We start from the raw sequence: 24,626 nt of genomic DNA on the forward strand, positions 1-24,626 counted from the left end.
TCATTAACAATAGTCACCTCTGGAGAAGAGCCCCATCTCTGGGTGTCAGTCTGCCTGGCAGACACTGTGGGAAAGGTTGTTGGCCTCCCCCAGGTAAAGACAACGAACGGAGAAAGGCCGATGGGAGCATCACAGTGGATGAGCTTGTGGCCACTTACAGCACCTCTACAGGTGGCCCCCACCTGACAGCCTGGTGAGGTGGTGCAAAATGAAGTCAGCAGCGCCCCCTACAGGGTGTGCTTGCCCCACAACGTTGGCTCTGCAATGCCTGAAGTCCAAGGCCGGAGGCACAAGACAGCAGGCAGCTGTGAGAGGCCGTCTGTCTGTCCAGCACGGCTGACCCAGACTCTGGCGGCTCTCTCACGGGAGCAGTGTCAGCTCCCCAACGAGTGCTGATGGCAGCACTGGGGGCGCACACCAAGCTCTGAGGCAGTGGGTCTCTTCCAGGTGGGGCCTCCCTGGTCAGGACCACAGGGGCCCGTGGCTCTGATCTGAACTGAGACCACCACACGCACGGCCTGGATCCTGGCTCAGTGGGACTGACCCGGGCGTGAAGACACAGTGTGGGGACTGGATGTGAAGGGCCTGTCTGACTCGTGTTAAATGTGACAAAGTTACTGTGATTATTTTTTTGTCTGTTTCTTAGATGCATGTTGAAATTTTCAGGGATGGAAATGACAATGTGAGATTTGTCTCCAAATATTTCAGCACAAAAGGCAAATCAGTCAGTGAAATGAGGGGTGAAACATCTCTGACGATGGTTAAATCTGGATGGTGGACCTGTGGGGTCCCCTGGACACTCCTATTGGTGTTTGGAAACTTTCGTAATGAGTGTAACTTGGGTAACTGCCTAGAGTGGACATTTCCTAACTGTGGGCCTGTTCCTTCAGTTGCAAATGGCGCTGGGAAGAGGCGCGTGGATTCGATCTACACCTATGAGGAGGAGGTCTCTCCCTGAGAGACAGGGCAAAGCCTCCTGGGGGACCCGGAAGCTCCCGGCCCTCCCCACGGGAACCTGGCGGGACCCTGGGAGAAGGGGGTCGGCCTCTGGGGCCCTGGGAGCCACAACCGCTGAGGAAAGCAGGGCCCACTGGGCTCTAGTGCAGCCGGCAGACCAGGAACCTGCCACTCTCCTGAGGACTGGCCCCTTATCGGTTTCAGGGAGGGCCTGGCGCAGGGGTGGGGAGGGTGAGACGGGGAGTTCACCCTGGGCCGAATCACCCACACCCGCATCTCCTCTCCCCAAGCACTGGTCCCAGTCAGACACACGGAGACACTTAGAATGGGAGACCCTGAAAACAGAGGTTCCTGTAGGGGTGCAGGTGGACCAGGACACCCAAGCAGAAGGACAGTCCCCTCCCCAGTACAGGGAGCCCGTGTGATGAGCCCTTAACAGTCAGAGAAGGCAGGTCTGCAGTGCTTGCGGCAGAGGGTTTCCACGCTAATCGTCAGCGGCGTTAAAGAAGGAGCACACACGAGCATCAGAGCCAGCCTGCGCACTGGGATCCTGGGCAGGCCAACCGAGACGCAGAGGGCCCCCGCATGCGGCTGTCGCATCCAGACACCGAGGTGTCCCCAGGCCACTGCACCCGTGTGTTGCATGTGGGGACAGGGCCTCGTGCGAGTGAGGTTGTGTCAGCCCTCTAAGGAAGACCCAGCTGGCTCCACAGGTGTGCTCCCCCACTCTGTCCTGACAGCCCGCCCTGGGGCCCCCACCACCTCGGGGCAGCTGGCCCTTCCACCCCACAGGTCCCTGGACCCACAGGGGGCCCAGCCCTGAGTAAGCCACAGGCGGCGGCGGCGGGGTGGCTGAGAGTTCCAGCCCAGGCCCGGTCACCCACTTCTGGAGTGACATGGGGCATGCCCCTGGGACCTTCTGGGCCTCGGTGCTGTGACCAGTGCGTGCACGGGTGTTGTGGCAGAGGAACGGGGCTATGCCCAGAGGCAGGGGAGTCCTTTGGAGCTGAAAGTCCCCAAGGACACCCAGCCTTAACCCCCACACCCCCACCCAGACCTTCAAGATCTTCTCCAGCTGCTTCTGCGTGTCAACCACGATGACATTGGCCCGGGAGTCGAGGGCGATGTACTGGCAGGCCTCGGGGGAGCTGGTCGTATAGATGCCAGTGACGATGCCTCTGCAGGGGCCCAGGCTTGGGGTCAGGCAGCTGCAGATGGCCACCCCACCCCTTAGCCCAGCCCCAGAGAGCCCCCAACCTGCCCCCATGCCCCGCAGGCAGGGCTCCCCCAGGAGCTCTGCAGAGGGTCTCAGGGAAGAGGTGGGATGTTGGGGAGGATGGGGCCTTTCTCCACTCCCTGCACATTTCCCTCCCTCCCCCGGACCCTGCCTGGCCCCAGCACTCACCCTGCAAACACGGTGCCCACCGCTGAGAGGAACCACTCGGGGGAGTTGAAGCCGAGGATGGCCACGCTGTGTGCCCGCTCCAGGCCGAGCTGTAGCCAGAGAGATGGGCCAGTAAGCCAACAGGGAATGGGGCTTCCCATTCCCATCAAGGCCCTTCCCAGACCTCAGAGCCCCTCCTGGGGGCCCACTCAGTCCAAGAAGGCCCTGTGGGTCTGTCACCCAGCTGCCCTTACTCCCCCTACCAGGGCCTTTGCAGGCCAGCACCCGGCTTCCCAGTCCACCCAGATTTGCATGTGATCCCAAATGGGGGTGGGGGCCTGTGAGGGCCCAGTGCGACTGGCAGGCGGGCCCAGGGAGGGCAGGGCTGGCCTCGAGGGCCACTCACCTTCAGGAAGCCTCTGGCGGCCTTGCGGGCCAGCAGGTAGTACTGGGAGTAGGTGATGTGCTCCCACGAGCCCCGGCGCTTGAAACCCAGAGCACTGAAGTGCCCGTACTTGTCCACGGCCTCAAGGAACATCTGATGTATGGTGTGGGGGGGCTGAGGGCAGCCAGGGTCAATGCGCAGGTGGACCCGCCCGTCGGCCCGAGTGGTCCACAGTGCCTCCTCTGAGGTGGGGAGACCAGAGCTGGGGCCAGGCTGGCTCAGGGCCCGCCCCGCCACCCCTGCTCCTCCCCTGAGCGGGGATGCTGGCCCTTTGGTCCCAAGAAGGCAGACAGGCCCGGGGCCAGGATAGGCGGGAGGCTGCCTGGAGGAGGAGGGCTGACAGCCTTGAAGGGTGGGAAGGAAGAGAGGGAACAGCGGGAGGGGTGGAGAGCCTTAACCCCTTCACCAGTTGCCGGGATCAGAGAGAAGTGCTACCATCTGTTACCAAACCCGGACTCAGCCAAAAGACTTTACCTGCAACACTGACCACCTTTCCTTAAAAATCACAAAACAGTACGCGTTCTAAAAACCCTGAAGCAATCTAGAAGCACATGGTCTAAACAGGGGAGGCAGGCCCTGCGGAGCCCTGCCAGGTCAGCACCCTGACCTGCCGTGTGGGTGCCGTGTCACAGAAACACAGGTACGAGGGGGAGATAGGTTTTACCCAAAGCGGGGAAAGGATCGTGTTCTCACTGTATTAACTGAGAATAGCAAACCGGAAATGCCCTTAGGGGCCGGGTGAGTAATGTACCCACACCGTGATGAATAACGTATGACCGTCAATAATGAATGAGGAGGTGACCCAGGACGTGCGGCGAACCCCAGTGGCGCAGGTCCCCGGACGCTCTCACGTTCCCGTCTCCGATGAAGATGAGGCCCCGGCCCCGGGGCCGGCCCTCACTGAGGGCGGCGTCCCCGCCTGTGCGGGTGCAGCAGGGCATGGTGGGGACTGCGGGTGGGACAGCACACGCACATCCACGGGGTGGGGGGGGCTGTCACATTAGGACTTAGCACCCATTTGGAAAGGAGAGCTACAAGAGCTACAAGAGCTACCTGCAAGGTGGGGGCTGACGTGTAGTCACCTGGTTTTTAATGTTGGCTCACACTTGAAAAAACGCTATGTGGACCAAAGCAAACACAGCCATGAGCCAACCTGTGAGCTGGAGCAGAGCTGTCTCTCATAGTGGGTGCGGGGACACAGCACCCCGCTGTCTGGCCGCCTCCCACTGTCCTCAGCCACCTCTCCACTGACATGCAGCCCAGGCCCCCGGCCTCCCCAAAGGGCAGGTTTCTGCAAGTGGGCTAACTGGGCCAGGAGAAAAAACACGCACCACTTTGATGGACCTTCTGGACTGAGTTCCTTCAGGTAACTTCTTCTGCCCCATTAGCCGACTCCCCCCACCCCCAGGCTGCTGGCCCTGGAAGGCAGGGCCCTCAGCTCCCGAGTCCTGCAAGCAGAGGTCAGGGCACCCTCGGGGGAGGACAAAGAGCCTCTGTCCCACCCCAGTCCTGGGACAGCTACACTGAAGGACACATGACCGTGTGTCCAGGGTCCCAGGCCTTCCCCTCCCCCAATACCCACTCCCTGCACGCCCGAGAGCCCCAGGCGGGCCTGGGGAGGCCCCGCCTGCTCATGCCCCGCTGGCCTGGGCCCACTACAGCCCGGTGCTCAGGGGCCTCAGCCTGGGCGTGGGAGCCGCAGGAAGGGAGGGGGTGGGGGGCTTTCCTAAGGCCCGAGGTGTACTTTCTGCCCCCTTCCTGCTGTCCTGTCACCACCAGTCCTGGCCTGACCCTGGCCTGTGTCTCGTCAACTGCCTGTTGTGCCAGGGAAAGGGCACGGGCAAGGGACAAAGGCTGGCCCCGTGCACCCCTCAGCCTCACTGGGCCGGAGACCAGGCTGGGCTGAGTGCCCAGCGGGTGTGGGAATTATCTAGAAGAGCAGGGGTGGGAAAGGCCCTCACCAGACGTCCACTGGCCCAGCCCCAGCAGTTGCTAGGCCGGACCCCCTCCCCTCCCATTCCGGCAGGGGTTCACTCTCAGCCTGCAAAGGTCAAGACAGCAATGTGTCTCTAGGGCCAGCACAAGGCTGTCTTTGTGTGGAGGTCAGATTCTGGAAGCTCTGCGGCCCAACTCCGGCAGGCTGCCCCCTGGGAATGCATCTGGGGGCTGGGGCTCAAGGACCCTCAAGCTTCTTGTGAACTCGGGGAGACCGAGGTGAATCTGAATTCCTGAGAGCGAAGCTCCCAGAGCTCCCAGAGAGGCTGCCAGCTCAGCGGTTGGGAGGCAGGGCCCCGGGGGACCCCGCTGTGCTATCACTCCGTGTCATCTAGGTCCCCCACGAGCAGCACGCCCACTTGGAGATCTACCTCTGTGGGGCCCTGAGGAAATCACTGGCCCTCTCTGTGCTCGGTTCCTCCCATCAGATGAGAACGAGCAAGTGCCCATCCCGCTGCTGCCATGAAGACGAAAGGAAGGAATGCAAGTCAGCCCCTCCGAGCCGGGCACACGGTCCGCGCTCTCGCTGTGAAGGGGGCAGCTGTGAGGGAAGGGGGACTTGGGCTTGCTCAGGGTCCCCAAATGCCCCCCCATCTCTGCTGCAGAGAGAGCTGCCTTTTCTCACTCCCCTGCAACGTGCCCTCTGGAAGGGCAGCTTCGAGCCCCCCCCGGGTGTGGCTGCCCCAGTGTCCTCCCTGATGCAGAGCCTGGAGAGGCCCTTGAAGCTGCAGGGGGGTCGTGGAGACGAGGGACTCGGAGCCTGGTGTGAGGCAGGCTCTGGGGCGAGCTGGAGGCTGCGTGGGGTGGGGGTGGGGGGGGTGGGGTCCCCTGGGGCCTCTGTCCCAGGTGCCTGCTGACAGCAGTGGTGTCGAGAAGCTCCCTCGGCCCCTGGGACTGTCCTTCCCTCTTCACCTCCAGCCCTGAACACTGAGCTCTCAGGGGCAGACCCCTCAGCTCAAACCCAGCCCAGAGCGGGGGTCCTCCTGTTTTGGGAAGCCTGCCCCGGCCACTCAGGTTCCAGGCAGCAGGCCTCCCTCCCTCAGCCTACTGGTGCCCCACGCCCCGGCCTGTCCGCCCTCAGAGGGCAGCTCCCGGATGGCGGAGAGAAGCTTGTGCATCCTAGTCCCTGGGGCCTGGCTCTGCCCCTGGAGGGAGGCACCGGTGCACACTTGCCAGGCCGCCCTGCCAGCTTCCCATGGTCCCCAGGAGCCAGAATGGCCTTCCCATGCCCGGCAGAAGGCTCCCCACCACACGCCTGGGTCCAGGGCCCATGCCTCCCCTGCCCCATGTAAGCCCTCGATGGGACCTGCTGTTCCCAGCACCCATGGCTGCAGGGACACGCAGGTGACAGCTTGCAGAGCTACTGAGGACACAGGTCTGGGATGACCTGTCCCTGCCTGGGGACACCCATGCTTTCCTGGGGCTCCAGGGACACCAGGCTGTCTCCCTGCCTGCCCCTTGAGTCCCGCCATCACGGCCAGGACTCCCTGGGTGCCAGGGTTTTGCCATGCACCCGACTGCTCTTCGAGCACTGCAGCGAAGGAAGCACCAGACAGCCTGCAGAACCGGGGCCTGAACCTGCGGACGGACCTGCAGAGTGACCTGGCCCACCATCAGGTGCCCTGGCCCTGGGCGGAGGACACAGGAGGCCCCTCCCACAGACACCAGCCTCACCTCTCCTTGGCCCGGTTCCTTCTCTATCTCTATCTCTAGGGGCGGACACGACAGGCAGTGTCCACACCTGGGAAGGGCACTCCCAGGCCAGCTCCTTGCCAAGGCCAGGCTGAGACCTTCTGGTGTGCCTCGTCACTGCCCCTCGTTCAGAGATGCTCGGCACCGGGCTCCTGGCAGGTCGCGCTTCAAGGGCCTCCCCCACGCCCCCAAACCCAAGCCCCTGTCTAACCACGAGGGAGAGGTGAGGGGCACACAAACTGCAGGACAGCAAGCAAGGCACTCGACCAGTCCAACCTCTGCCACTGACAGTCAGCCCCCACAGCCCGGAGGAGCCTGCAGCCGGGATGATCCGCAGCTGGGAACCTGGCCCCTGGGGGAAGCCCTGCACCCCTGACAGATGACGCAGGCGGATGACTGGGCAGCAGCAAGGCCCCATCCTAAGGACCCGCACAGAGCGTGGGAGCCGTGCCCATCCTCCCATACTTCTGCTGCCGCCACAACGTTGGGTGGCCAATGGGAGTGAATGCGGCGAGACTGTCTGACGGGGAAGGTCACGCAGGAACCTGCCACCTGTCGGCCTGCAAAGTGAGCTCTGCCAGCCCTGGCCGGCAGGCCCGCCCCTCGCCCCACGGGCAGTGTGAAGGCCCCCTCTGCCTGTCCCCTTCCCAAACTTCTACAAGAAAAGACCTTCCCCCACCCCCTTGCGTCACACTGGGCCCTGCTGGTGCTGGCGATTCCACCCACCCTGACCTCCAAGCTCTGCCCCGTGGCTCCCGCCCTACTTGCTTCTGCTGGGACCCCCTCTGCCCTCAGCACGGCCCGGTTCTGCAGCCCAGCCGGCCCCCCCACTGAGTCCAGGCTCCAGGCTGGCTCACCTGGGGAGTTCGGTGGAGCATCCTTTGCCTTCTCTGGGGACGAGAAGTCGTGAGCGTGGCTCAGGGACTCTTTGGAGAGCGTGTGCCCATCAGTCGGGGAGCTGGCAGGGAGGAGAACAACTGTTAGGACAGGGCAGACGTGCCTCTCAGTCCCGGCCTCTGCCAGGCCAGGGGGGGGGTCAAGCGACTGGATGCCTGCAGTGGCTGACCCCACCCCACCACCGCAGCCCTCCACTCCCTTCAGGTTCTAAGGGCTCAGCAGAAAAAGAAACCATGCCCAGCTCTGCTCTACTTTGCTGTCTGACTCTGGGCAAGTGCATGGTTCTCTCTGGGCTCGGGAGAGACAACTCTCTCAGGAGTTGTCTATAAAGGCAACTCCTGGCCTGGCATTGCAGGATTCTGGGCGCCACCCCAGCGGAGCGCAGGCTTTCAGAGCTGGGAGGAGTCCCAACCCCTTACTCCCCACGGGCACTGAGAATAGCCATGTTTGGATACTCAGAGTGGAGTGACGACGTTCCCAGGCTCTCACGGGGTCCTGAGGAGGCCCAGCGAGAACCTCTCCTCTTGGGGGTGCCTGTGGGTGGGCCCTCTGTCTAGTCACCCACATGGAGAACAGCATGGGACCTGGGAGGCCTGGACTCACACCACGTGCCCCTGGGCCTGGCCCGGACCCCCCTTGCCTCCCAGGCCTAGTGGCCCTGGACTCCCCTTCCAGGCAGCACAGCCCTGGTGGTCAATGGGCCTCCACTACCAACTCGGGTCCTTGCTCCTCGGCACCACACCGAGGTGGAAGACCCCACCTCAGGCGGGTGAGCAGGCGGAGTCCAGCACACCCGGCACAACTGAGCATGGAGGCAGTGTCCTACAGCCAAGGGGACACTTTTCAGCCGCCAGCTCTGCAAACAGAGTCTACCAGAGTGGTGTGGTGAGCCACCTGTGAGGCCGGTCAGGGCGGCCCCTGGCTCTGGGGCACCTGTCTGTCGGGGGGCCAAGTTCCTGGGCAGCCGGGCCAATTACCTGCTTCTGAGATTCGGCCTCCCTCTTTGCAGGTACCACGGGTTCAAACTAAATTTGCAAATACACCTGGGCCCACTTGGTGGCAGTCTGCTTAAGAACCTGAGATAAGTTTTAAAGCAAAAAATATCAGGAGGTTATGAAAGGAGAGGGATGGAGAGAAGGGGGTAAGTAGGGGGCTGAGCTGTCCCTTCTTGGGAACTTGGTGAGCAAGGCCTGGCCTCAGCTGCCCTTCTGTTGCTATGGTGACCGTTGCTGTGGTGACCCGTCGAGGGGATGCTGCTGGAAGGGTATAAAGAAGACTGGGGTGAGGCCTGCTGTGCCAGGCAGGGGAAAGGGAAGGTTATGAACCCCGCAGAACTTGTCCTGCTGACTCTGGACCACTGGTACTGCCGCTCCTCTTGGGGGTTGTCAAGCGGAAGCCACATCCACTTTGGGACGACAATGACTATAACATGACTGAAGAGCCCCTGAGCTCTGGGCTCAGACAGTCACGGAGAGTGGGGGGACCAGGCACAGATGATGGAGGTCCCCACGCTGGTGTAATGTCCATGCTGTGTCTCGGGCCATCCTCAGGAGGCAGGGCTGGCCGCGGGGTCACCAAGGGTGTAGAGCTGACCGGTCTTTGCCATCAGCAGCTGGGCTGCCACCCCCAAATTAGCGGGGGCCGGCCCTGGCTGTAACCACCCGTCTTCCTCCCCGCTTCCTCTCAAACAAGCCTGTTTTTGAATCCTCACCATCAAAAGGGACGGGCGGCACTTCTTCCACCTCATAAACTCTGTGTAAACTGGTTCTAGTTTTAAAACAGTCGAACAAAGGCTAAACAAAAAGCTACTAAGGAAGCAGAGGCCAAGCGTCCATCCTCATCGTGATGCGAACCCTCTGTTTATGGGGAGGAGGGGCTGTGGGAAGTGCTTTGTCTCCGCAGGGCCGTTTCGGGGCATCTGGCGGCCCTCTGCTACCCAGCCCCTCGGCCTGGTCTACACCTAATTCCCCGGGTGGGTGCAGGGTGGCCTTGACCTTGCTGGAACCTTTCAGACCAAGCCCCTGCAGTGGGACGTCATCCCTGCCCGTCATCCAAAACAGAAGTCGCCGAGAACTCCGTGACTCCTCCAGCTCACCCAGGGTCACGCCCTGTCACAGCCCACACCGTCCGGGCTCATGACCCCCTGTGCCCTTTCCAACATGGCCGCCGCCTGCATGTCACCGAGGGGGATGCTGCGGGGCAGTTCCGGCGTTTCAAGCCCTTCTCGCATCGCTAGTGGCCAGCTCTCCCCACAGCCAGTGGGCTGGCCTGCAGCAACCCGGCATCCCCTACTCTACAGCCGACTAGAAAATGAGGTGAACGCGTCCGAGGACCAAGCCTGGAGGACCGTTGGGGAGCAGTCTCTACTGTTCTGATTCCCCAAGAACACTGGGGGCCTCCCTGGTTCCTGCTGCTACCCCGACGGTCCAGTGGCGGAACAATGTCCTGACGGGCGAGGCACGACTCCTGCCGTCAGCCTCCAGCCCGCCCACAGCAAGGAGCACAGGGTGCCTGCCACTCCTGAAGAGCAGACGCCTCTGAATGCAGGGCTGCGGGCCTGGCTGCCACCCAGGGGCCGAGTGTCCGGGGCCCCAGGGAGCCGTTTCCCTGAGGGAGCCGCCGTGCCATGTCTGCTCTCCCATTCGTGGGCGGTAGGAGGTCTGGAAAGGATCAGCTTGCTGAGGATGGGTGTGTGCCCGCGCCCAGCTCACTCACACGCTGGGAGCACCGCGCCTTACCCTTCGCTCACAGACACAGCACTTCTCTGGCGCCTGCCCAGCAGCACAGGGAGCAAGACGACACTCCAAGGCCACGTCTGAGTGAAGACATGGGTGGGGGTGGGGGAGGCGGAGGAGTCTGGGACAGCCCGCTCCCTGCCTTTCTCACAACCGCCTCTGGCCCAGGGGCCTCTTCTGCCTGCAGCTGTTCTTGTTGGAGGAGCAGACAGGAACCGTATGAAGACAGAGCCTGCCAAGCTTCCTCCGGCCCCTCTGTCAGGGAGCCCTCCCAGGTTATCCCCAGCACCCTCTTGTTGTCTCAGCTCAGGTGTGGCCTTTGAAGGCCCCTGTGGCTTGGGAGGTTCCCTGAGAGCAGGGCCACGCCTGTCCACACGCTGTCCCCCGGCCCCTGGCCCCGAGCACCACCGAGGGGCACCGAGGGGCTCAACCAACCCTCTCACATCCTGTGTGGCACCCATGCCTCGAAGGGGGCCCTCTTTTCCAGCCCTTCGTGGAGGACCGTCCACCTGCTGTTTACCTCTGCTGCCCTTTCTCTCTGTTCAGCCCTCAGCAGCTAGACCACTGCTCTGTACGCAGTAGGTGCTTAACAAGTGCTTTCTTAAAACAACACAGCCTTGAGGTTCACCAGAGTTGGCTTGTCTGGGTTCGACCGGCTTTACTGGCTGGGGGCCTGTGCAGAAGTCGCTGTACGTCTCTGGGCCTCCATGTTCTGCCTCAATCCTACAGCTACTGTGAGGATGACATGATACACGAAAACTGCCCAGGACACAGCCAGCTCTCATCGCCCCCACTGGTGGGCTCCCAGGGATCTTTGGGGGAGTAAGAAGCAGAAAGTTCTTTGGTGAGATTAGGAGGGCAACCCAGTGGGCGGGCACACCCCAAACCCACACCTGTGGGTTCAGGCGCCAGGCCAGGCCCAGGTATACCCCCTGAGTGGCAGCGAGGGGCCAGGGGCAGGGGACCCTTGTTCCTTACATGGTCCTCAGGACAGAGCTGGCAGACCTGAGCAGGAGCACCTCTGGCATGGTCCCTGAGGGATGGCCGCACCCCACAAGCTCACCCAGAAATGGGCCTCAGAGAACGTGTCCTGGTGTCCCCCGGGGGGCAGTGTTAGCCCCAGAGAGGCCCCGTGCCACCAAACCGCCCTGCAACAAAGACACGGCATGAGTCACGGCCAGGCCAGGGCTGTCACCCTCCTTCATGGCCGTGACTCACTGGGCTGAACAGCCAACTGTCATTCGCTCCCTCCTGAGCCCAACACAGCCTTGAACTCGGTGCTGCCTTGGGCATCGTGGCTCCCTGTGCCCAGGGCCCGTCACCAGCCCCAGCCTTCCTGTCACTGCTTCCAGTCTCTGTCTCTGTGTTTGTGGGTGAAGGAGGGAGGCCTGTCTCCCAGAACCAGAGAACGCTCCCTAAGGAGAGTGTTGCCTGCTCTTTGGGTCCTGAGAACACTGTGCGGCAGGAAAGCGTGCTCTCAGCTGCAGCCGCTGAGGCTGCAAGCAGCCTCCACAGGGCCTCCCCAGGCCCCTGTCTGTGACCTCCGTCTGCAACCCCCACCCCTCACTTCTCTTAGTCCGCACGCCTGTGTCACCCCGAAGACCAACCCCACCTGCCTGAAGACCCCACAGAAGACTCCTGAGGGCGTGCCAGGAGGGCCTGGCTGCAGTGGGGCTCACCTGCTTCCTCCTAGGGGCTGGCAGGCTGGGAGCTCCACATCCCTGTGTGGACTCAGTGGAGGCACCGTGAGTGTGGGAGCCGCACGGCCGGTGCCCTGGGTTCCAGGTAATGAGACAGTGGGCTGGGTGTGAATGGAGACCCAGCCCAGTCTGCCTGGGGCTGCCTTCGAGGTGTTGCCCCAGATACCTCTGACCCACCTGGCACGGGCCCCACTCACTACCCACCAGTGGGACTTGCCGAAGAGGGACCTGCTGGTGCAGGTGGGGCAGGCATGGTGCTGGCTGTTGTCCTGGGCAGAGCCGCAGGGACTGTCGCCGCGGCAGCCTGACTCACCTGGAGCCACCGGCAGGAAGCTCGCCTGCCCAGCTTTTCCTTACTGAGTGAGCACAGGCTGTGCCCAGCTCCTCACCTGCACGGGCCCCCTGCAGCCTCTCAGCAGCTTTGATGAGGGTTTGGTCAAAGCCCCGTTTTCCACATGAGGTGACAGAGGCCCCGCCAGAGGCAGGATCCGGCCCTCGAGACCCGGGTCTGACTCTGAGACCCTGACTCTGCGAACACACTGCCAACTTACCCACTGTTTGCATCGTAAAACCCAGCCAACCGTCTTGTCCTCGTCCCCGGAGTCCCCGCTGCATGGTCACAGGCATCCCTGCACCCTTCCCTTTGCCCCCAGTGCCCCCTCCACTTCCTCCCTCGCTGCAGAAACATGCAGGTTTGTGGCATCACACCTGCGTCTTCTAAGACCAGGGCCCCTGTTTCGTGGAGCCCTGCCCCCCAGCCACCCCGAGATGCCCGCCCCGACACCAGAATCCCACACCGCCTCTGGGGCGAGCGGGCTGCCAGAGGTGAAAGCACGGAGGCAGCCTGCTCATTTGAAGGCCGAGGCGCAGGGCACAGGCAGCAGTGGGGACGCAGCTGTTCCAAGGCCCTCCACCCAGTCAGAGAGCAGGCGATCCCTGGATCGCTGCACTAAGGCCACAGCCAGTGCACCAACTTCCAGAAGATTCTGCCCTCCACCAGAATCCAGACCCTTAAAGGCCTCTTTCCCCAGCAACCCTTGCCCATGGCACCTCAGGAGATTCTGACAATTGGGGTCTGGGGTACTGGCCTGAGCCCCGCCATGGGTATGAGCCCCTTTGAGAACCTGCGGGGAGACTGTCTGCCTTCATCAGTGTACCCAGATGCTCTTTGCTGGTTTGGGTCCCAGAGGCTTGGAATCCCAAGCTGCCAGTGAACCCCAGCCCAGTGAACCCCACAAATCCGGGCTGCCCCTGCTGTGTCCTCTGCTCTTCCTCCTGCACTGATGGCAACGACAGGAGGTAGCCCTGGGGAGATGCGGGTGGGGGAAATGACGGTCATGTGGGGGCTCAAAAGAGCCCGTGCCCCAGTCGCTCAGCCCCACCCAGTACCCTGATGGCCAGGCCAGATGCAGTTTCCAAATTGACGAGGTCAGGCAAACGGGCTTATTCCTGGATCAGAAGGGCTCAGGAAAGGCACAACCGCCCTGCTCCCCGCCCTGGCAGACCCTCCTCCTGCAGGAAGCCCCATGCTTCTTCCTGCAGCCGCCAAGCCAAGCCCCTCCCAGAACACTTGGTGTGCAGGTGCTGGGTGGTGCCTTTTCAAAACATAGTTGTCTGCTGTGCAATGGAAACCTCAAGTCCACCTTCCTGGAGTTGGAAGTGAACTCTGTCTGCCTCTCGACCGACCGTGACTGCCAGCGTAGCATGGGCTCTGCACAGATACTGCAGGGACAGAGGCCAGCAAGGGGAGCCTGGCCCCACCTCGAAGGCTCAGAGACGACAGGACTGGCAGTCAATAAACGAAGATGCCTTCGAGGTCACTGCGGAGCAGCAGACCCAGGCTGGGGCAGGGAGCAGGTGCGATTATCCGTGTGAGAGAGAGGGCAAGAGCCCTTGGGAAATAGGCAGCAGGGAAGGCTTATCAGCAGGGTGCAGATCCAGGTTTGGAGGGGAGACCCAGCTCCTGTGGGGCTTGCCAAGGTAGAGAACTTCTGGGGACCCACAGCCTCCTGGAATGGAGGGGCGCGGTTTAGGATGTATCCTCCCAGGTGGGCCCTTGGCCTTCTCTCAGCCCCCAGTCCAAGGCCCCAGCCCTGAAGGCCTCCCCTTGGCTGCTGCCGAGGTGGTGGGGTGATGTGGCCGGCCCACTCACTGCTGACCCAGCTGGCAGTGCCCAGAGTGTCCAACCCCATGGAGCCGAGTCACACAGAACAAGCATTGGTCATCAGGGTGGCCTCCAAGCTGGGAAGGAGGTGGCAGGGAGTCTGACCATGCCCAGGAGAAACTCTCTGGGCACTGAGACACCAGGACCGTAGCCCAGCCTCTGCCTCAGCTGGGGGACCATGGGCAAGTCCCTGGTCCTGTGTGGGAATCATTTCCTCAGCCATGTCACAGACAAAGGGCTTTCCAACTTCCCTGGGGCTGCGGTGGGTGCCTGGCTAGCCTCCTGCTGGGCAGGGCCAGGCTTTAAGGTGGGGCACCACCAGGAGGCCAGGCGTGTGGGGCAAGGGGAAACAGCACAGCAGGAACCATGCCAGTGCCAGCCAGCAGGCCGCCAGGCCTTCAGCACTGCTGTGCGCCCAGCACTGCTGCCTACACCTGACCCGCTTAGTCCTCACAACAGCCCGGTGCTGCAGTTGCTGCCGGCGTCCCCACTTCATGGATGAGGAGACTGAGGGGCAGAGAGATCGTGTAACTCGGGCAAGGTCTTCTGTCTGCAGAGTTGAGGTACAAACTCAGGTGAGTGGGTGTCTCATGCTCTTAACCAGCCGGCTGCACCCTGTGGTCTCCGGGCTATGAAGTGATGGGTGGGGGGGAGCAATGGAAAATGAGGAGGTGTAGAGGGGGTGTCCCACGATCCTCTGCTGCTCTGCTGCCCATCATTTGCCTGTAGACCCTAACAGCATGCCTATCCCTCAACTGTGTTTGGAAGAGTCTTGTGCATAAGCAAGGCGCATGTGACAACTCACAAGGAAGCCACAATGTTTCAGCGGATGAACCTCAGTGTGACAGATCATGGCGGAGCCGAAAACTTCCTGTCACCCAGTGACGCTGCAGCCCTCCGGACAGACAGCACACTGCACTGCTCATACGTGTGTGATCAGGTGCAAAGAAACCTGCTGCCGGCAAGGTGCACGAAAGCACGGCAGACACAACTGGGTCCAGCACACGCCTATCGCCAGGGACAATGAATGACTGTGCTATAGGTTCGTGTTTCCGTCCCAGAGTTTGTATCGTGTTCTAAACCACACTCTTTCTACGCGTGCAACAGCTTCGCGGTGAGCCTGTGAGCCGTGCCACACCAGCAGCAGCCTCATCCAGTTTGCTCTCTCTCAATAGCGTCATCTTCTCCTGTGCTTGGTTCAATCTTGTCTTGTTTGGGGCACTAATGCACGGCACGGGCTGGCAGCCCAGGAGCAGCAGGCCACACTGGACGGCCCAGGTATGTGGGAAGCTCCATCTAGGTCGGAACTGCCCTCTCCATGAGGGCCGAGGACACCAGTGGGCAGCCAGCTGTGTCTGTCATCACTGCAGTCGTGCACTGCTTAATGATGGGATAATGACAGGACACACTCTGACAAATGAGTCCTGGTTCTGGGGGGACCCCTCTCTGCAGGCAATGCTGGGGGAGGCTGCTGGGCGCCAGGTGGGGTGTGCTTGGTTGCTCACCACCCTTCCCTGAGCCAGATTTGACCCCGCGGGTTCCCTCCTCTGGCCTCCTGCCTCCGGCCCACTCCAACTCATGCCGCTGCCAGACCCCTCCCCAGCCAGGCTCTCCCAGGCTCCTGCTACCACGGTGTGTCCTGCGGCCCCTCTGCACTCCTCCTGTGGCCCCGGCCATCCCCATGCCTGGCTGCCCCTCATCTGGCCACACCAGCCTAGCCAGACCCAGGAGTTTGCCTGGCCCTAACTTGCCCTATCTTCAGCACACCCTCAGTCCACACAGCCACTGTCTGCCCCTGGGCACTCACACCTTCTACACCCAGGATGAACTGCCCCCTTCTCCAGGTCCTTTGGAACCCTTCCTCCAGCCAGGACTGCATCAGGTCCACAGAGGCAGGAGTCTCCACCGGACGCACCACATGGGCACCCCCGATGGATGGCATGGTCCACAGCCACAGCCTCGCTGCCCAGCGAGGGGCTGGACCTCAGGCTCTTGGAGGCCTTGCAGGTGAGGAGCCCCTACTTCTGGAAGCCGGGGTTCACTCTGGGTTCTCTGCCCAGCTGTGGGGGACTCTGTGCCTGAGGTGCATTCATACTAACTCCCTCAACACTCTGCCCTTCCCCCTTCTACCCCCCCACCTCACCCCACCCCCAGCCCGTCAGAGGCAGCCACATACCACACACGCTGGCCCTGCAGAGGGCTCAGACCCCACCCTCCCTTGTCCTGTACTTCACCACCACCCAGACCTCTCCTGTCCCTGAATTTCCTGTCTTCCCACATGTCTCCTCACCGTCTTGACACTGTTCTCTCCGCCCGCAAGCCCTTCCTCTCCTCCCCCACTGACACTGCCCTTGAATTTCCGGCTCGGGGGTTCCACATGCTGGGGAGTTCTGGGGCCGAGGCGGGTCCCACTTCTCAGGGTGCCCCCCACCTGGATGGACAGGGCCTGGGCCCCTCCCTCTGAATTGCAGATTAGAAGGACACACACAGTAGAAAGGCGGTAGAGAACCTTGACCCACGGCACTCAGACAGACAGGGTAGCTGAAGCCCAGAGACGGGCAGTGACCTGCAAGGGTCACACAGCAGACTGGAGCAGACCCTTTGGCTCTCCCGGGCCTTGTCTGTCATTGACTCCATGTGCCCGACGAAAAGGGGGGCACTCTTAGTGACTAGAAAATTCTTCCTCCTTCCTGCCCAAGCCCGACTCTCACTCCTACACGTGAATTGTCGCTCCGTGGAGCCCCCTAGGCCACACGGAATGGGGACACTGAGGAGCAGCTCCACACCACACACGTCTCAGTCCAGACCCTCCCTTCATGCCCAGACAGAGAAACCGAGGCTCCGAGAGTGGAGCAGCTTGCCCAGGTTCGCACAGCAGAGTCCAGGCCCCGGGCCCATGCTCAGTGGACAGAGACCCGAATGCCAACTCACCCGGTCCCCAAGTTTTCCAGGGTGGTCCCCAGGCTTGTGTCTGGCTGGCCATCCTGCAGGACCTCTCTGCTATCTGGCATGCTGGGGTCCTTGGGGGGCGGCTGCATACGGCCCCACAACTGCGCAGTGTCCACCGGGCACCTGCCAAGAGGGCTCAGTCTCGCACTGCTCGAGGCCAGCCTTGAGTGGGCAGCCGGGGTGGGCACCGGGCCAGGGGAGAGGCCACTGCAGAGGCCGTTTCCTCCCTGTTTTTAGAAGCTCACAACGCTCCTCCTCAGTGGTGAAGTTGCTCGGAATTAAAACTTTCTTCTCCTTGGTGGTTTTGTTCCCCTCAGAGGAGAATTTCAATGAAGCCAGTGTTCTTTTTGATGCAAATGTGCTCCCAGTCTCCCAGGAAGCCTGGCCAATGGGCTCAGGGCTTTTGGGTCCCCAGAAAACCTCCCGGGCACCAAGCTGCACCCCCACTGCCTGCACTCTGCTGCCTCGCCTCACGGGCACTGGACGAGGCCCCAGGAATGGATTTCACCCACTCGGCCCACCTACCCCAGGCCCACGCTGGAGAATGGACGCCGGAGGAAGACCCCCCGGGTGCTGCCCTCCAGGAGACATTGCCAACAGTGAGGGCTTCTAGTTAGGTGACACAATACCGGGGACCTGGAAGGGGACCATCCAAGGCACCTACACCTCGGCAGGGTCTGTCCTTTAGCTACAGGGAAGTGTAGTGGCAGTTGAGCTGGTGACCACATACGACCGAGGGGCAGGGAGCACAGAGGGCTTCCTCTGAGCAACAGACGTCTGCCCCAGACTCACCTCGTGTCAGTCCTTGGGTACCGCAGGGGTGGGAGGGGGTGGTTCACGATGACAGAGGCGCATGCTCTCAGTGCTGGAGGCCAGAGTGCCACATCGAGGTGTCACCAGGGCCTGTCCCCTCTGAAGGCTCCAAGATAGGATCCTTGCTGGTGGCTGTCGGCAACCCCCACGTTCAGCGTGCGAATGCGTCACTTCAGTTTCTACTGCCATCTTCACAGGGCCGCTTCCCCTGTCACGTCTTAGCTAATGACATCTGTAAGGATCCAATTTCCAAGTCAGCTTTTATTCCAAGGCTCTGGGCGAATGTGAATTTTGGGGGGACGTGATTCTACCCGGTATAACTGCACACAGGAGATGCTGGTGGGAGTCCTTTGTCTCCAGAAGGGGTTGGTGAGTCCAGTGGGGCTGCTGCCGGGGTGAGGTTGCTGGCTGGAACCGGATGTGCTCTGGGAACCAGCAGAGTGTGGCAAGGTGGGGCCCAGCCCACGGTACACTGTCCAGACAGTCCAGGGATGACGCAGGTGTCCTTACCTGGAGCCTGGACAGGCCTGAGGCACTGGCAACGTGTGGTGTGTGTGCGTTTCTGTGTGGTGTGTGCACACATGTGCATGTCCCTTTTGTCTGTGTGTGACAGGTGTATATGCATATCTCTGTGTGCAGGGTGTGGGCATGTGTCTACGTGTTCATCTGTCTGTATTTTCTGGGGTGGGGGTGCTCCTGGCTTTCTGCAAATCCTCGAGGAGGGTGCACCAAGGAGGAACCACAGGAAGTGGAAGCCCCCCGCCTCTGGCACCACACAGACCTGGTTCAACTTTTGCCTCTTCTGATCATTTGCTGAGTGACCTTGGGCAAGGGACTCTGCCCTCTGCACCTGAGCTTTGTCACCCGAGGGTGGGTCTTGGAGGTGTCAGTGAGGAGTAAGCTAGGAACGCTGGGAGGCACCCAGCACAGAGCTGGGTCGGCAGGGCTTCCTCATGCCACTGCCAGGTGCTGAGGGCGTACCCTGGTTTCTGCACACCTGCCTGCTTCCTTCTCTCCACTGGTGCCCAGTGGGGGCTGTGTTCCCCCGTGGGACTGCACGAAGGCAGAAACAAATATTCCACGAACCAAAATTTCAGAAGCTGCTGGCCTGGAGAAGGAGGGTGCAGGGCACACACAGAGCCAGTTTTTCCACTCCTGGAGATAAGACAGGAGATCGAAAGTAGATGAGAAGGGAACAGGGCGTGTGGGTGGGGAGGAGTGAGGAGTCCTTGAAACAGGAGAGGGGCTGGAAGGGACTCAGAAAACAGTGGAGGCTGAGGGCAGAGCCCTCCATCATCTGGGGGCCTGAGCTGCTGAGCACCCTGTGGTTTGCCCGCACCCCCACCACGAAGGCCCATGCAGCACTGAAGTTGCTGCAACCTCACCCAGCCACCCCGGCCTGCATCTCACTCCTCTGCTTGCGGCTTCTGCACGGATGGTCCCTCGGCCCAGACACATGATGCCACCTATCAGCTGACTCTCCATCTCCCTGTCGTCACCCGTCACCCGATGCAGCTGTGTCAGAGAGGCCTTCCCGGACCCCCCATCCAGCACCAGGCCCTCACCACCATCTCACTCGCAGCACTGTGTGCTTTATCACCTGTCTGTCGCCTGGGATGCAGGCTCCCGGTAGGCAGGGGATTTTGTCTGCCCCTTCAGTTCCTTCTCTGACCTTCTCTGCCTGGCATAGAGCAGGCACTCGGTAAACCTCTCTCAGAGGAATGACCTGTGACCGATGAGTGCAGCCGAGGCTGCACAATGAGCACTGTGGCAGCTCCTTTTTGAAAGGGTTCCTGGGAGTCTCCAGGCAAAAAGGGGATTCCATGTAACAGGCGGTGTGACCCAGACAGTGACTCAACCTGAAGATATGTTGTCTGGTTAACGACAATGATGGAAAGAAGGGTGATTGGGAACACCAAGAAAAACAACTTGCAAAAACAAATCATGGGACAAGTAGGAAGGTGGCGTTATTGTCAACAGCAGTCTCTGTGCCCCGGCCCACTGGGAGGGAAAGTACCGCCGACCGCCACTCAGCCGTCACAGCCAAGTCCTTGCTCGCCCCCTGGCTTTCCACTATGACAATTGACACCCATGTTCCGATCCATCTTCGAACCCCCTTTGACGACTTTCACCACACCTGCCTCTGGGACTACACATCATTTAATCCTGCTCTTTACCTCGATTCACTTTATAATGCGAAAATCGACTCTACCTTCATCCTAAGCAATTAGATCGTGAAACCACAAACTGAAGGGCTCATAATGTATACACACACGTGTCACAGGTAACCAGGCTCCTGGTAATCGTGGACAAAGAACTGACCCGAACACAGAGTTTATAGCAGGCAGAGAGAGGGCAGATGTATTAAGCGATAGTGCACTCCACGGAACGTGGAAGTGGGCCAACTCTGAGCAGACTGACCTCCTGGGCTGGAGGGATTCTGTTCTTATAGGGCAGATCTTTCCTGGCTAGTTTTGGTGGGTTTTATTGTGCATATACAAGCAGTTGCACTACTTTAAAGCTACTGTGCATATGGTCTCCCACGATTTTCCATGACTGGCCGCTGGAGAAGGAGGTCGAACAATGCTAATTCATTATAATGACATTATAATGAAGCAGGGATCATGTAGCATCTTCTGGGCAGGTGCAATCGTGACTCACCAAGATTCAGTGCTTTTCCGGAAATCGGGACCACCAGTCTTAAACCAGGGTCTCTGTCCTGTACTGACATCCTTTATCTTAGCCCTGGGCACCTCCGGAGTTTCCTCCTGACTGTCTCCTGACTCATACATACAAAGGTATTTCCCAATGTTTATTAAAATATATATGAAGCTGTTCTTTCAAATGTCTGTGTACCACCTCTAATGTTTCATCACAGGACACTTCCGGAATCTGTTACAGAAAAAGCTGGGAACGTTCATTTTCGTTTTCATCAAAGAATGCAAATGTAATTCCCGGTAACAAGACAAAGTTAAGGAAGGGCTGACAGAACACAAGAGGGAACCAGGTTGCTCACATCCTCACCAAGGGCTTCAAGATGCCATGGACGTCAATGTGGGGAGAGGAAAGGCCAGTGGTGACAATGTTCAAAGTCAGGAGCAAAGAGCTGTGCCATGACAGGGAGGGGGCCAAGGAGACAACCAGAGTCACTGCGCACAGGGATCACTGTTCAGCTGATCAGTCGAGGTCTAGGGACAGGCATCTGCTCTAAAATTGCAAAGCCCTCAGGAAAGAGGTACTCATAATGGAAGCAGTGACTGAAAGAGAAAGGTGTTCGGGGGCTGAGCTGGAGGAGGACTGCTGTGTACTTTGAACATCAGCCTCTGGCCTACTTTTCTGTCACCGTGTGCATACATTTGTAAGACATAATTTTTATTTTTTTTAAGTTTTGAAATGCAGTCTGGGGCTCTGGCTGGAGGTCTCCTGGTCCAGGGCCAGGGTGAAGGCAGAACTACAAGCCTCTGCTGGCCCCTGGTGGCTGCAGAGGCTCCCACCAGCCCAAGTTTCCAAGGAAAACCTTCAGGGACCTCTCAACCGCCACCTTCCTCTGTTGCCGCCTCCTGGACGCCCCTCCTAGGGCGTCCGCCTCTCCGCCCCAGCTTTGGACTCTGCATCTGGTCCCAAGAGCACCTGGGTGCACTGCAGCCCTGTCCTCTCTGATCCCTTTCTGAACTAAATGGGTGGCCGTTGGGGCCCAGGGTCAGAGCCAAGTTTCCTCCAGCTCCACAGAGAACCCAGGGACTTTTGAGGCTCAAACCCCTCTCCCTGGGACTCAGATTCTCAGAGATTTAGGTCACCAGGACAGCTGTCCTGCATGCAGGGCAGAAAAAAGTAGGCACAGACAGGATTCCAATGAGCAGGGACAGGGCTGGAAGTGGGCCCTTTGGGGGAGGAAGCTGGGACAGAAAAGAAGGCAGCGCCCTCTGCTGAGAAGGCGCCTCCTTTCCTGGCCTGGGGAGCGTGGATCTGTGGGTCTGGATGGCCCAGGGCAGAGGTGGGTGGGGCTCAACGGCTCTTTTTTTTAAGGTTTTATTTATTTACTTTTACAAAGAGGGAAAGAAAGGAAGAGAAACACCAATGTGGGAGAGATACATCAATTGGCTGCCTCTCATACCCCACCAACCAGAGACCTTCCAGTTATTGCGTTGGCCAATGCTCAATCCACGCAGCCACACCAGCCGGGATCACGGTGGTTCTTGAATTAGCTATGTGACCCAGGCTAAGTCACCTCACTTCTCTGAGACTTGGTTTCCTCATCTGTAAAATGGGAAGTCTTCATTGCAAGGGGCAGAAACCCTGACTGAAACCAGCTTAGCAAAAAGGACAACAAAGTAACTCATGTGACCCAAGATGAGAATGAACAACTCAGCACAGAAGGGTGAGGGGTGCGGCCCGGAACGGATCTGGGTCTGCCACCTCCTTGTCCTCATTCTCCACTGGGTCCCTCCCTCAGAAGACCGGTCCAAACGTCTGCCAGTGCAGAGCACTGGCCTGTGTGGATGTCCCATGTGACGGAGCAAAGACCTGGATGTTCCTGTGAAACAGTGAGCAGGTGAGAAACACTCTCACTTCCTTTCCACCCTTACTTCTGTGCCCTGGGATCGGCTCCCAACAAAGCTTCAGGGCAGAAGCTCTGCTGTGGGCTGTTTTTAGGGACACCTGGGACCAAACAGCTGCTTACGAGCTGTGTGACCTTACTCAACCGCTCAGGGCTTCAATATTCTCATCTGTAAGACAGTAATTCCTACCTCCCAAGGTTGCAGTGAGTTAAATGCACAGAAAGCACTTGGAGCTGTGTGGACACTTTCAACGAGAGCTACTCCTTCGTTATTTTTATCACAGAGACCCTAGAAAGCTCTAAACTGGGACAGAGGCAGGTTACCATGAGGAAAACGGAGATTTAGACGACTCTCTCCAGGGCCCTCCTGGGCGGAGGGTGCTGCTGCTGCCCCTGAAGCTGGGGAGTGGGTGGCAGTGGGGGCAGAGTACCTGACTGACAGCCAGCAGGACCACAGCCTTCACAGGCCGGACGCTCTGATTCCTCACGGGTGCACCGACCACGTGGACATGGACCCCCGAGGACGTCCGTACCCTACTTCCACAAACCTGGGAGCATTCACTTGCAACTCAGAAAGGACTCTGTACATGTGATCAAGGGTTTTGAGGTATGACTATACTGGATCATCCAGTTTCTCCAACGTGATCTCAGGGATCCGTCCATATAAGAGGGAGGCAGAGGGGTCAGAGTGTGTGAAGATGTGACGGACACGTGAGGGAGATTTGAAGATACTATGCTGCTGGCTTTGAAGATAAAGAGGCCATGAGCCCTCCAAGGCTGGAAGCTTCTTGAAGCCAGAAAGAGAAGAAACGCAACCTCTCTCTCCAGCCTGTGGGAGTCACACAGTCCCACCAACACCCTGATTTCAGCCCAGTGAAGCCCATTTTGGAGTTCTGACCTCCAGAACTAGACGGGAATGAACATGTCATCTGACAAGCCACTGAGTTTGTGGCGTTTTGTGACAGCAGCACAGGAAACAAAGGCAGGGCTCTGGGTGAGGACAGTGTAGGGCACCGGGGCTTTCAGCAGCCTCAACTCACGCGCATTTGATCCTCACCCATAGGGTTTTTTTTTATTATTGTTGCCTTTTTAGAGAAAGAGGAAGAAGAGAAAGAGGAAAGAGAAACATCAATTGCTTGCCTCCTGTACACACCTGGACTGGGGATCGATCCTGCCACCCTTCATTTCATGGGGTGGTGCTGAGACAACTGAGCCGCACTCCCCAGGGCTCACTGGCATTTTAAAAAGGTGGATTAAATGCCGCGCATATTTACCAGGCACCTTCCATTTTTCAGGCACTGCGCTGGACCTTGGGAAGAGTGGGAAAGAGAGACGCAGCCCCGTGTCCTGGGTGGAGCGACAGTGTCATCGGAGGTCTCTCCACCCCATCCTAGGTCAGAGGTCGGGGGTGGGGGGGCGGGGGGGGGGCAAGGTGAGCTGATTATCTCTAACCAGCGGCCTGAGCAGAACCAGTCCCCATCTGGCAGTTACAGGCCGCTTGCTTATCCCCGGGGCTCTGAGGACCGCACTTCCAAATGGGGGGGGGGGGGGGCACGTGGCTGCAGCCCGTCTATGCCCACTTCTGCCCACTGTCCTTTCTCCAACGTGCGGCGCGGGGGTCTCACGGCACAAGGGGTCCCCCTGGGGGTTTCTCAAAGCATAAAGTAGGCATCTCTATGATGGGGCTGGGGGGGGGGGCGGGCGGGGGGAAGGCGAGAGGGGCACGTCACTCCCAACCTGCCCAGGAACTGCACTCCTGGGAGTGTATACAACAGACAACTGTCACACCCACGCGCAGACGACGCCCTAGAATGCGCACCACAGGCGTCCCCTGCAAACAACTCAAATGCCCCCCCAACAGCAGCGAGACATCGAGGAAAAAAAGCCAAACGGGGGGAAAAAAAAACCTAGTACGTGACTCCATTAATACAGTATGTACAAAGAGGCGCAGTGAGTCTGTTTTAGAAGTCAGAACAGGGATCCCCCTGGGGGTGCACAGGGTTGGGAGATGGGGCGGGTGGCTGCTGGATGCAGGTAACGGTCTGATCCGGGCCGGGGTCTCGGCGGGCCCGGGTCTCGTGGCGCACGCGGCAGCCTGCCCGGAGGCACCGGCGCGGGCCCCTTCCCCACGCCGGGCCCGCTCCCGGGGGTGCCGGCCGCCCGTGACCGCACAGAGGCCCCCGGCCTCGCTGGCCCCGCACAGCCCGCGCCCGCGCCGGAGGTCCGAGGCGGCGGCGGTCGAAACCCCCGGAAAGTTCTGGGCGTTTGTGGCGTCATCGTCCACGCGGAAACTACCGCCCGCGCCCAATAAAAGCCGCGGCGGAGACGCCGGCGCCC

General features: G+C 60.1%; 1 protein-coding gene across 4 annotated transcripts in view; it reads right to left on the minus strand.

Annotated features, from left to right (window-relative positions):
- ACSBG1 (acyl-CoA synthetase bubblegum family member 1) overlaps positions 1-18,302 on the minus strand; it is a 27,026-nt gene extending 8,724 nt beyond the window's left edge. The window contains exons 1-7 of one of the 4 annotated variants that reach the window (XM_037053426.1): positions 17,711-18,302; positions 16,901-17,041; positions 8,348-8,446; positions 7,331-7,431; positions 2,748-2,968; positions 2,363-2,451; positions 2,015-2,135 (exon numbers count right to left, since the gene is read on the minus strand). In XM_037053426.1, the coding sequence (XP_036909321.1) occupies positions 2,015-2,135; positions 2,363-2,451; positions 2,748-2,968; positions 7,331-7,431; positions 8,348-8,446; positions 16,901-17,007 (738 nt within the window). In that variant the 5' untranslated portion in view covers positions 17,008-17,041; positions 17,711-18,302. Of the gene's footprint in view, positions 1-2,014; positions 2,136-2,362; positions 2,452-2,747; positions 2,969-7,330; positions 7,432-8,347; positions 8,447-11,083; positions 11,393-11,784; positions 12,045-16,900; positions 17,042-17,710 lie in introns of those variants that run through there. The other 3 variants (XM_037053427.1, XM_037053429.1, XM_037053428.1) reach the window with 3 other exon arrangements.
- Between the last annotated feature and the right edge of the window lie 6,324 nt (positions 18,303-24,626).

This window comes from Sturnira hondurensis, unplaced genomic scaffold (genome assembly GCF_014824575.4).
Source record: "Sturnira hondurensis isolate 20B ecotype Veracruz unplaced genomic scaffold, ASM1482457v3 Scaffold0007865, whole genome shotgun sequence".
In the NCBI taxonomy this organism is placed as follows: Eukaryota; Metazoa; Chordata; class Mammalia; order Chiroptera; family Phyllostomidae; genus Sturnira; species Sturnira hondurensis.